General features: G+C 38.5%; 1 protein-coding gene across 2 annotated transcripts in view; it reads left to right on the top strand.

Annotated features, from left to right (window-relative positions):
- The window catches only part of LOC143757282 (uncharacterized), a 42,926-nt gene that overhangs the window by 25,668 nt on the left and 4,657 nt on the right, over positions 1-12,601 (top strand). For both annotated transcript variants that reach the window (XM_077248308.1, XM_077248309.1), the window contains exon 7: positions 1,940-2,096. In XM_077248308.1, the coding sequence (XP_077104423.1) occupies positions 1,940-2,096 (157 nt within the window). The remainder of the gene's footprint in view (positions 1-1,939; positions 2,097-12,601) is intronic.

Below are 12,601 nucleotides of genomic sequence, written 5' to 3'. Positions count from 1 at the left end.
AGACCAGCAGTTCTCTAGTGCCAGGGGGTCCGTAAAATGATTTGCTATTTTCCTATATTTTCCGGACTGTAAAGTCATGTTTTTTTATCATGAAGCACGCTGTGATTTATTCCTAAGTGACTTCCGGTTGCACTCAGTGTCCGAATTCACTCTAGCGATCGAAACAATGATCATTTTCATTCACTTCTTCAAGTGAACTATATTAGTGGAGTAATGTAGGAATTAGTGAATGAGGGTATAAGGGGTGATTTCGAACACAGCTATGCATACTTTGCACGTGACGTCACAAGTACTGGCTGGCTGGCAAGAACGTCGCTCTCTAGCAAGGAAACCCAGTTAACTAATCAAGGATCTTGCCAGGACGTCGCCAGTTTTAATATACAAAAGTTGGTGTTTTGAGGTGTAAACGACATGCCAGATAGTTGTTGTGCGATTGGATGCACTATTATTCAGCATAATCGGGTTCTCAGAGACGACGATGGATATACGGTATATCGATGACTATCTTAATTTACTGGCTTAATCTTTCTCTTGTGGACCTACATTAATGACAGTAAAAAATTTGAAGAATATTTCTTTTTAAACAAGTTTTTGAAGCTGATTTTGATTTTCACATTTGTTGTGAAAGTTGTGCAGTTCGTGAACTAAAGACTGTTTTTAGGCCTATACCATTTTAGTGATATTATTCATATTTAGTAATTGTATTGTTTTTAGTGTTATTAGTGTCATTAAACGTTTTGCTAATGTGCTATGGAAACAAAATAGCCTCACTATATATATAATTGATTGTATTGTGATTTATTGGCCATTTTGTCTGCGTTTGTTGCCCGCCAGGTATCCATGGTAGTCACGTGACTGCAAAGTATGAATAGAAATCATGACAACCCAGGAAAAAGGAACTAAACACACTGAGAATACGGGAAAAAAAAGAATGAAACAAACTTCAGAACAAAAGTCTCTGAAAAGAAATCAAACCATACTAGCTGTGACAATCATTACTGTTACATTTGTATTGGTTAAATGTTAGGGGTGAAACGATTAGTTTTAACAACGATTCGATTCGTATCACGATATGATTCAAGGACGATATTGGTTCATTTAGAACGATACAATCCGAAATGATTCAGTGACTTGAAATCGAATCGAATCGAGTAAAGTTTAATGCCTTTATCATTAAAAGTGCTAAGAAAAAACGTAATGCTTAAATCCACCAATTGATTACCTTGTAAAACGATGTTAGATCGAGACATGTCGTCCGGAAGGCCAACTTGCTGAGCACAGGCCGATTTAGTTGGATCATATGAATATAAATCGATACATAGATGTAGTAGATGAATCGTTACACCCCTATTAAATGTTTTAATATTGGAAGTTAGAATATTATTAATACATTTAAAATTTGGTGCAGTCTTCCTGGTGGGTCCTCCCAATTTCTATGGTGATTACTGCCATTACTTTAAAAATAAACAAAAAACATAAACAAAATTATGGGACTAGTAGCTGCGTTCCTACGTTAGATTCACACACATTACCACGCACGTGCACAGGCACTTATAAATTAAATATGATAAATGTTTTCACACACATAAATCGATCATGTTGTCAAAGGGAGGCCATAACTGAACTGTGATGAGTGAAGCTGGTCTCACACTCCGGTTGCCACATTCTCAGTGTGGCCAATAGCATTTTGCTGTTTCCTCAAAAACCTTCCCACTACCCTGTAGGCCAACGAGAGAACTAAGGGACAGACCGTCTCTGCCACTGTGTGTGTTTAAAGTGAATTAATCTAATTTCCAAGTTTAATTATATTTTCTTGTTTATGCACTGTTGTTATAAAAATGAATTGCATCTCTTGATGAATGGGAGGTGGTAGTGAGTCATGTCAATTTGATGGATGCCAGATTAGTCTCAGCTGTGGATGACATGTTGTTGTGGTTAGGAAAGAAGACGAAGAAGAAAAGAGAAAAAACAAAGAGCGGTCCTGGTGCTGCAGAGGGTCCGTGGCTAGAGAAGCTGCACATGTTCGATAACTCCATTGATCACCCAGGAAAGGAGGGACCAAATCAACTAACTCAATTCTTGGAGCTCCTTTGCATGTGAGTGTCCATGACTGTATATACAGTTGAGTATATTGTTCAAAATGTCATCTGTCTTTTCTTGGCAACTGGAGTTGTCAACACAGATGATGTATTTTTGACCATAAAAGATATGCTTAAAGGCCCCTGAAATCAAAATATATATATTTTTTAGCTTTTATTATGAATATGTTAGGATTAAGGTTATGAATAAACTGGTGTGCTCCAAACCAATGACAAAATTTGCATTTAGGAGATATAAGCAAAGATATAAGCAAAACTGACAGTCCCTCACTTAAGTTAAAATGGATCACGGATTTTTATGACATCACCACGGACTTCAGCTTCTCATCACATCTTCTGTCCAATCAAATGCTCTCTAGAATGTAAAGTGTCCTGCCCCCTATGCTATAAATACCACCTGGCCAAAGCGAGTCATGTCACGGAGCAATATGGGTTTTTGCCAGGGTCGATATTCTCCCTACCACTATTTGAAACAACTCGCGGCACGGATGTACATTATAAAAATAAATAAAATATCTCCAGTTAACTAGCTGGGCATCCATTTTGTTTGTTTGTCAAGTAAGAGTCGTTCTACCGCTGCTATCAGTGGCATGGATACAGTGTTCTCTTGTGGCTTGCGCACATTCTTCACTCGGACGTGCGTTTCAATCTATCGCCGTTGCTGAGACTCTATTCACTCCGGTGAAATCACAAAACAAAATGCACACAAACGTGTCCCTGTTTGATATACAAACACTGATAAACATATTCGGTTTTGATGAAAAAAAAAAGAAAACTATACGAGTTAGGATTAGAACCCAGAGCCTCCGAAACGCTTGGGAAAGGTATTAACACTAGCATGTGAAAGCACACAAGTTACAGTCGCGGATCTATGGATTTATTCACATGAAAATACTTGCCACTAACACAGTGGTTCTCAACTCCAGTCCTCGGGACCCACTGCTCTGCACATTTTTATGTCTCCTTATTTAACACACCTGATTCAGATCCCCAGCTCGTTAGGAGAGACTCCTTGATCTGGGCCTCATTTATAAAACTGTGCGTAGGATCCTTACTAAAAGTGTACGTGCGCCAGAAAGCTAAAAATGGCGTACTCAAAAAATATTCAGACTTATAAAACCGTGCGTACGCCAGAACCTGCGGCGAATTCACTTTATAAATCCCAGTTATCGGAAGATTGTGCGCACATGCGTCTCCTCCCCGAATCAACCATCTATGGAGCTTGCAACGCCTAGTTTTACTATGCATATCCTCATCTGCATATCATTTGCATATGATTATTCATCTACGTGATAACATGTTTAACGGTACAAGACATTAGGAAATTATGAAATGATGCTGTGCTGTCACATTAGTTACATTAATAAAAACTAGTAGCCTATCTTTGCCTTGTTTTTGAATAAATAAATCAAATAGTATATAATACATTTCGGAGAAAGTTTTTCTTAATCTTTTCCACTGGCCAAAGAGTATTTTTAATTGATTTATGTTTTTAATGGAAACAGATAGACCTTGTTGTGCATTATTTGCACGAAACCATTTTCTCAGACAATCTGCTATTATCATGATAAGCAATTATCTCTTTAGTTAAAATATTAAAACACAGCATACAAGAGGAAAAGTGTTCGAAAGCATTGCATCCACAACAAATATTTATATTTATTGAATATAAAAAAATGTTGTAACTTCTCAGTAATGATTTCATGTAATTGAAGTGTTAACTACATTAATCAGAATGGCATATTTAATCTAAATCTTTACAACAGAAGTAAAACAAAGTTTAAATCATTGTTTTATTTAAACTGTTATTGTGAACATGAACTGTATTTATGATTAGGACTTATAATGAAGATTTATTGTTTTAGATGCGTTATGCTATGCGTCAGTTTCACTAAACAGCCAAACGCGCTCGCTGGCGCGGACATTTAAGAAGGGATGGATGGTTGCTTCATGTGATAGGCTTGGTTTGTGAAATTATATTTGTATTATCTTTCTGTATATGTATAATTTTCTTTAGATTTTCTGTCTAAAAGTGACCAAAAAGACATTTAACTCCAGCTCACCATCGGTGTCGCCAAACTGCTCCATCTCCAAAATGTTCGTACGCATGGGTCAGAGTTTGCGTGCAGGTGCGCAAATTTTCCCGTCAAGTTTGTTTTTATAAATCACAACTTGTGCATCGTAAGTGGCGTACGCCTCTTTCAGGGCCTGTTTTGTGCGTACGCAATGGTTATAAATGAGGCCCCTGAACTGAGTGTGTCAGATAAGAGAGACATACAAAATGTGCAGAGCAGTGGGTCCCGAGGAATGGAGTTGAGAACCACTGCACTATATCAGTACAGTAGATTTCATTAAATGGCAAATTAAACCCAATGTACTATTGAAATTGATTTCTGGATATCGTAATGTTATTTTTTCCGAAAATTGTTTTTCTACACATATATTGTATTATATCTTAACATAGTAACATCCCCCCACACCCCACACACCTGTCCCACCCACTTTTTAAAACAAAATTACGCTACTGGTTGGAAATGTGTGTTCGGTTGCTCGAGTTTATACCGTTTTTTTATTCCAAACTGTACATTGGTTAGGAATGAAATGACTAGAATTTATTCACACCTCTACTATTGAATCCAACGTATCACCAGCGCTGAGATTCACTTCCATGGTGCTGTCAAGTACGACTTGCAGTCTGTGAGGGAAACCAAACGCTATTGGCTATTTGAAAAGGGGGAGGAGCCATTCAACATTTCCCGCCTTAGCTTCCTGTTTCAGTGGAAATGACGTCAACGCATCATACAAAGCTGCGTGTTCCAAGGCACTTCGGTGGGCCTTTAAAATGCGTTGCAGGCTTAACGCTACTTTAAGCAATGCTATCTTGCACCAGATAAAGCTGCTGCTGTAACATGTATGTTCTGTGTTCCCTCTTTCATTGTGTATTTGGTTCCGTCCTGTGACCTGGTTTTCCTCTGTCTGTTTATAATATAATTAGTCATTATATTCACCTGTGTCTTGTTAATTAACTCATTAGTTCCCTTTGTTTGTTCATGCTTATAAGCCTTCAGTTCTGCCTTGGTGTTTGTCGGTTCATGTTCCCAGAATATTCTTATTAAAGTCTATCTTCTAGTATTGTTCCTCGTCTTTGGGTGTTTCGATACCACATTCCGTAACTGAAGAACTGAACCAAAACCAATCAGCATGGCTTCACCTGCTGTGTTGCTGCTTTGCTTGGAGCAGGAGCAGAAGAGCCTCGAGGCCCACACATTTGGATTCCTCTATCTGGCGAGCATCACGCACTATCCAGACCACTCCCTGTGCGCTTTTTATTTGGCCAGTTTTAACGAGCGCACAAAGGCCTGGTTTGGGTTCTCGAGGATCATTCACTGAGTTCATCGAGTGGGTGTTGGTGAACTGCAGTTCAGCCTACACCATCGGCCCTGCTGAGGATGACATCGTCACCAGCCCCACTCTGAACACACCACCAGAGACCAGCCATCCACCACCGACTGCGACTGCATGATGGAATTGCCTGTGCCCACCGCATACCATGGAGACCGGCCCAGCGCGATGGACAAGTACGAACCAGGCAAGGTCGCCACGGAACCTGTCCCACTGCTAGAGTCTGACCAGGTGCGTGAGCTGGCAACATTGTGCATCTCTGTGGGAGTGGTTGTGGAGTTCGAGGGCTGGGTGGAAAGCCCCACCCACGACCCCACCGCTGTGGATGAGATGTTAATGGCCTCTGGTACTTACTGTGAAGAAGTAAAGGATTTATTTGAAGAAGATTAAATGGATTTTTTTGGTGCCATTATTCCCAGTTTCTCCAGTGTTCACTATCTCCAGTGCTTCCTGTATACCCGACGCCCTCTGTATCTTCAGATTGCCCACCCAGCCTCCTTGTCCCACCTCCGACCTTCGCCTTGGTCGGACATCGTCCTGCCTGCGCCTTCGGCACTATCTGGCTCCCCCTCCCCTAGGCTCCGCCTTCGTCCTCTGTCCCTCCAGCTCTGTATCAGTCCTCTGGCTCACTTGGATGCTCGCTGCCACAGATCCACCTTGGTCTCCAGTACCATCGGTGTCACTTGGGCTCTTCGGCCTTTCAGCTCCACCAGTGTCTCCATCATCAGTGGCTGCATTTTCGCCGGTCGTCCCCAGGGGGTTTTCCATTAAGTTGTCTCCACCATGGCTCCTTAAAGTGTATCTCCTAGTATTATTCATTGTCTTTGTGTGTTTCGACACCACGTTCCGTAACAACTGCACTGCAAAAAGTGATTTTCTTACTCAGTGTTTTTGTCGTTTTCCAATATAAAATATCTAAACATTCTTAACTCAAGATATATTTAAAAAGGTTTATGCTATATCTGCCAATTTTGTAAGAAAAGTCTTTTTCCCTCACTCTATTGGCAGATATTTTTTCTCAATTTAAGAATAAAATCACTTTTATTTTGAAACATTTGAATCAAACAGACAAGACTATTTTTGACATCTTCCTCCTCAATAAATATTTCTTTCTGTAACACTTTAGAATAGTTCCGTCATTGAAAAAAAGTAGTCACTAATAGTGACCTACCAAATTCAACTGAGCGCTATTTCTTACTAATTCGGTAATCGGAGTTTCTTGTTAGTAAATAGTAGTTACTATTAATAATGAGTTACTCATTTGTTCCTGTGTATTCATTCATTAATGAATGAAGAGTATTCTAAAGTCTTACCTATCTTTCTTCATTTAAGAATGTTTAGATATTTGTGCTGGAAAACAAGACAAAAATAGAGACGAAGAAAATCACTTTTTGCAGTGTGAATTAGCCACGTCCCTTCAATCACACGCCCTCGGTCTAAAAGCCTATATTATTAACTAGCATTCCCATTCATCTGAAATGCATTTGCTTTTCTAGGTCTTAATGCCCAGGGAAGTACGTGATCTGCATGATGCTATCTTTACTATCGGGCTCTTAATTTGTTTTTTGAAAAGTTTATTTTTATTTTATCCAATCACCTGGGCTGTGAATAATTACTCTGAAACCACACTAAAATGACATCCTATCAATGCTGATTGGCTGAAGGAACCATGAGGTTATTTTTTATGACATTGTATGCATGCTATTTCAGAAGAATTACTCACTGACTGCAATTAAACAGTTCAAGCATGCGACTCAATTCATTACAAACACCAGCTTGGCAGCATCAAGGGACAGTTGAAGACTAAATGGAGGTCAAATTAAATCTCTCAATTAAGTCTGTCAACAGTTTGTCCCATTCAGAATTTACTGGTCATATGCTATCGACATTTGTGGCTGTATAATATTCCCAATCTGATGTTTGGCAGGACGTTAATGTCATCTCTGGATTTTTCTAAGACCTTCTACATATCCTCTCTATTTGACAGTTAAGGAATATGATGTTCTCTGCCGATATGCCTATTTGCCTAATCCAATTGGTCCCTTCTTTTTCTGTTCTGCATTCTTCCCGTGTGAAAAAAGGCGTACACAGGATCAGTGGCGTGTACAGGAGGGGGCCGTGGGGGCTCAAGCCCCTGCCCCTTTCAATAATACAACAAAAAAATTTTTGCCGGAAGCATTTGGCGGAGATGAAGTGGTAGGCGGAGTTTCCTGTGCAGCGCCTCGTACGCAGCAGTAGCAGTTCGCCGCGAGCCTTCAAACTACACGAGCAGCAGGTAACTTTAAGCATATGGAAAAGTTACATTGATCCTACCTTGAAAAGGAGTAAGGGGATAGCGAGGTAGCTAGCTTGAAGCCAATGGGGCTGTCGGTAAGAACAGGTCCAGTGTAGTCACTCAGGTATCAAATTCTTTATTTCTTTTTGTGTGCGTGTGGTTTCTACAAAGGAACATAGGAATACAGCATTTAAGGTTACAATAAACAATATACCCAGGCATCTACTCATACTATAAAGTTCATCAAATATACATCTGAATAACTAAAGACAATGCCTAAACAGGAAATATAGCAAGCATAAAAATAAACACCTTTAAAGACAATTTTTAAGAAATACAGAGCGATACTAAGCATCAAACAAAAGGCACTTACATGGTCAATTACGCATACGCAGGAAAAATCAAAGAAAGGAGAAAAACTCTGTCCTCTGCAAAGTACATCCATGTGCTGCAAACAGAAGTAACATGCTGTGGGCATAGGTGCAGTTAATAAAGCCAGATATAGAGTCCTGATTGGCTAAGAATCAGGTGGGTGTAGCTAGAGTTAATATGAAAATTAACATGCTAAGAGGGGTGTGGCACATGCTTTGCACCTTGTGGATTAAGGGACACAAAACTTCCCAACATACCTTGCTACTGTAAAAGTTGCGGCAGCATGTGAGTTATGCTTAACTAAAATAAAGTATAACTCGATTTCAGCCGCATTCTGAGTCTGGCAATGTCATTCGTTTTTATCCAAGGCAAGTGGTATTAGCTTGGGGAAATACATCTAGTGAAATGAAATCTTAAGTCCATGTCCAACTCTAAATTGTAAGGAATTTATATATTTGATTTCATAATAAACAAATGAACCTTATTGCAAAGTGTTTCTATTCATGTAGCCTATTAGCTAACATGAACTAACAAATAACAAAATGTGTTGCTCATGGTTAATCTTAGTTAATAATAATATACCTGTTAGGCTAATTGTTTTTTCATGTTATGTCACAGTCACATTAACTTATGTTAACACATACAACTTTTATTTTTAATAATGTTTTAGTAAATTATGAAATTAATATTAACTAATATTAATAAATGCTGTAGAAGGGCAGTTCATTATTAGTTCATGTTAACAAATTTAACTAATGAAACCTTATTGTAAACTGGTAGGCTACTGATTTCATGATGGCTAACACTATGCATTATACATACATAAAATTTACAACATCAACTAAACATGAATTCCTCATAATTACCTTCTTGATTACCTTCTTCTCACTGTTTTGTTTGGTAAAGTACATGATGATGCAACAATTTGAAGAGAATGCAACATTGTTTGCCAAAACCCAGAAACAGAAGAGTTAGCATTTTAACACTTTTGGTTATACTGTCTTGAAGTCAATGGGATTTTTGAATGGGTTTTTGGTTAAATGCTTGAAATTAGGTCTGTGCCGAGCACAAGCTCAAGATATTTTCACTTTTCTTATAAAATATATCAGTAATACTCTCTTGTGATATTTTTTTAAGCTTTCACTTGTCTTGTAAAAGGCGGTTGCTAACAAGTTGCTAAAAAAGGCTACAGAGATTGTCGTGGACATTAAGTATCATTAGCCGAACAGGTAAACTCATCTACTCACTAATTGGCTTTCACAGCCTCGTTGTGTTTATAATCACGCTCTTGAAAACATTTCTAACTTTAACTTTCAGGGAAAATGTTTTTAAACAAAGACTGAGGGGCCGTTTACATGACACCGTTTTCAACTAAAACGTTTTGCCGTTCATATTTAAATGACAATGGCATTTTGGGGCCCTGAAAATGCAAACTTTTGAAAACCGTTTTCAAAGTGGAAGATTTTGAAAATGGTGACGTTCAGTCATTACGTGTTCAGTCTATACGCGTGTAGTGTTTCTTCATAAAGTGACATGGCCAACTACTGGCCTGCTATGCATATACAGCGTTTTTAGTCATTTTCGCAAATCCTTTGAAAGGGGATTTTTGTAAAAAAATAAAATAATTATGTTGTTGTCTGTTTGCGAAAACGTCTGTTTTTAGTACATCGTTGTCATGTAAACGTACCCTGAAAGTGTTGTCGGAGGCTTAGTGATGGTGACGTTGAAGTCATGCAACCGTGGGGTTGTTCATACGCTTCAAAATTCATAAAAGTTGTGTTCTAAATAATATTTAGTAATATTATAATAATTTCCCTATTTTCATTTGATGTGTTATGCGTTCTAATTGTATCAACATCTTTTCATAGAATGCCAAGGAAATAAAGGATAAAAAAAAAACTAAAAAAACAAGGAGCTCTTCTTCTTCTTTCTTTTTTTTTGTTGGCCTTTTTGGTCCTTCGGCCCCTGCACCTGAGGAGGTCTGTGCACGCCACTGCACAGGATGTAATGTAATGTTTTCGGATTCCTAATTGCATGTTATTTGCATTTGTATATGTAATTTCATAATTACTTTTATTGTCTTTGAAATATGGTTAAATTGTAAAGTGTAGAAAAGCATTTGTGGTAAACTAAAATTAACTGATTTCTGAAACTTGTGTCATGTATAAAAATGTATTTGTAATTACACATTTGCAATAAAGTTTAAATTTTAGCATATTTATTAAAATTATTGAATACATTGCAGAGAAAAGTATTTTACATGTGATTTAGTATGTTTGTTAACACATCAAAATACATTTACTTCTTTAAATTTACTTCTTTGTTAAAACAGTGATTTAAATGTACTTTAAAGTAAATCTTTTAATATTGGCATTATTACAAAGTGAATTTTAAGTGTAGGCTACTTACGTGTGTTAAACAGTCATCAGTGTACTCTCTACATACATTTACATTTATTCATTTAGCAGACGCTTTTATCCAAAGTGATTAACAAATGAGAACAATAGAAGCAGTTAAACTAACAATAGGACAACAATATGCAAGTGCTATGACCCTTCCCAGTTTAATCTAATGCAGTACATGTATAATAGCTATAGAATAGAAGATAAAGTGTTAGTATTAATGGATCAAGTGTTGCCGAAAAAGATAGGTCTTCAGCCGTTTCTTGAAAACGGCTACAGACTCAGCAGCTCTGGTTGAGTTAGGCAGATCATTTAACCAACAGGGAACAGACAAGAAGAAGGTCTGAGAAAGAGATTTTGGGCCTCTTTGAAATGGCACCACGAGACGGCGTTCACTTGCAGAGTGCAAGTTTCTGGATGGCACGTAAGTCTGCAGTAATGAGTTTAGGTAAAGGAGCAGAGCCAGTGGTTGTTCTGTAGGCAAACATCAGTGACTTGAATTTAATGCGAGCGGCAACTGACAACCAGTGCAATTTTGTGAGGAGAGGAGTGACGTGTGCTCTCTTCATTAGAGACTTCCTGCTGCATTCTGGATCAGTTGAAGAGGTTTGACAGAGCAAGCTAGAAGACCTGCCAGGAGAGCATTACAACAGTCCAGTCTGCATAGAACAAGAGCTTGGACAAGGAGTTGTGTAGCATGCTCTGATAGACCCTCCTGATGTTGTATAAGGCAAATCTGCAGGACCGAGTCATTCTAGCAATGTGGTCTATAAAGTTCAATTGATCATCAATCACAACTCCAAGGTTCCTGGCTGACCATGATGGAGTTATGGATTACCTGTGGAGGAGTTTGTGTTGTGTTTTGAGGGCAGGTTAAGGTTGAGAGTGAGGAGGAAGTGATCTGAGGTGTGCAGCGGAGTGACCAGTGTATGGTCATTGGAGCAGTAGCGCGTGTAAATAAGGTCTCATTGGTTACCTGATTTGTGAGTAGCCGCAGTAAATACTCGTTTGAGGTCGAATGAGGCAAGCAGAGTGTGGAAATCAGCAGCCTGAGGCTTTTCTAGGTGGATGTTAAAGTCTCCACGAACGACAAAGGAGTACCATCTTCAGGGAAGGATGAGAATAGCACATCAAGCTCCTTCAAGAAACTGCCAAGTTGACCTTGTGGACAATTAACAACTACAAAATGTTTCATAGGCCTAGTGATGGTAATTGATTGTGATTCAAATGAGCTGTTGTCACACAGAGGTGGTAAAGGATAACATTTCTAATCACTTGAGATGAAAAGACGAGGGGTGAGTGAGAAAGTGAAGTTAGTGGAGAGGGCAGCAGGTGTGGTAGTGTCCTCTGGTCTAATCCAGGTCTCAGTCAGGGCTTTATTTACAGCGGACTGGCAATTCTAGAGACCGATGGGAAAAGAGAATTAAGTACTAGAAGACACCGGAAAGGTACGCAAGTTGCTATGATTGTGCTGCCTCAGTACACTTAAGTGGCCTTTAATTTCATTAATATTATATTATATGCAAGTACAGCGTTTTAAAAAGATCTGAAATACATTACAAGTGCACAGTCAATACAGTTAAGCACACTTTGACACACACACTATGAGATTTAGCTTTGTACCAGCCAAATACAGCTGTCTTTCTCTTCAGCCTGCATACCTTTACATCATCTTTTATGCACCAAGTTCAGATTTAATAATTGCTGATCTCATAGTCACACATACATTTACATTTACTCGTTCTGGACTGTTTTGGGTCCGTGTAATTTGTTAAATGATAAGTATGATCATAGTAACCATTAAAAAATAAAGCATTTCCCTTCTCACTCTCAACAAGTCCAATAAACATGATTTTTAGTGGTTATTAAATTTTTCCCCTGCAACATGTATGCAGGTCTTATTTATTTGAACGTCCATATGAACAGATTACAGCACTTACAGCTGCACAGCAGAACCAAAATTGCAAGTGAAGTATTGCACATCACATGCAGACCACATGCAGTCCAAATACTCTCTTAAGTGCAAAATTTCTATGAAGTAACAAAATACA

The sequence above is a fragment of the Siphateles boraxobius genome, unplaced genomic scaffold (assembly GCF_051911475.1).
Source record: "Siphateles boraxobius isolate OS27281-9 unplaced genomic scaffold, OSU_SipBor_1 30, whole genome shotgun sequence".
In the NCBI taxonomy this organism is placed as follows: domain Eukaryota; kingdom Metazoa; phylum Chordata; class Actinopteri; order Cypriniformes; family Leuciscidae; genus Siphateles; species Siphateles boraxobius.
The sequence above is the reverse complement of the archived record's forward strand: the minus strand, read 5'-3'. Positions and strand labels throughout refer to the sequence as shown.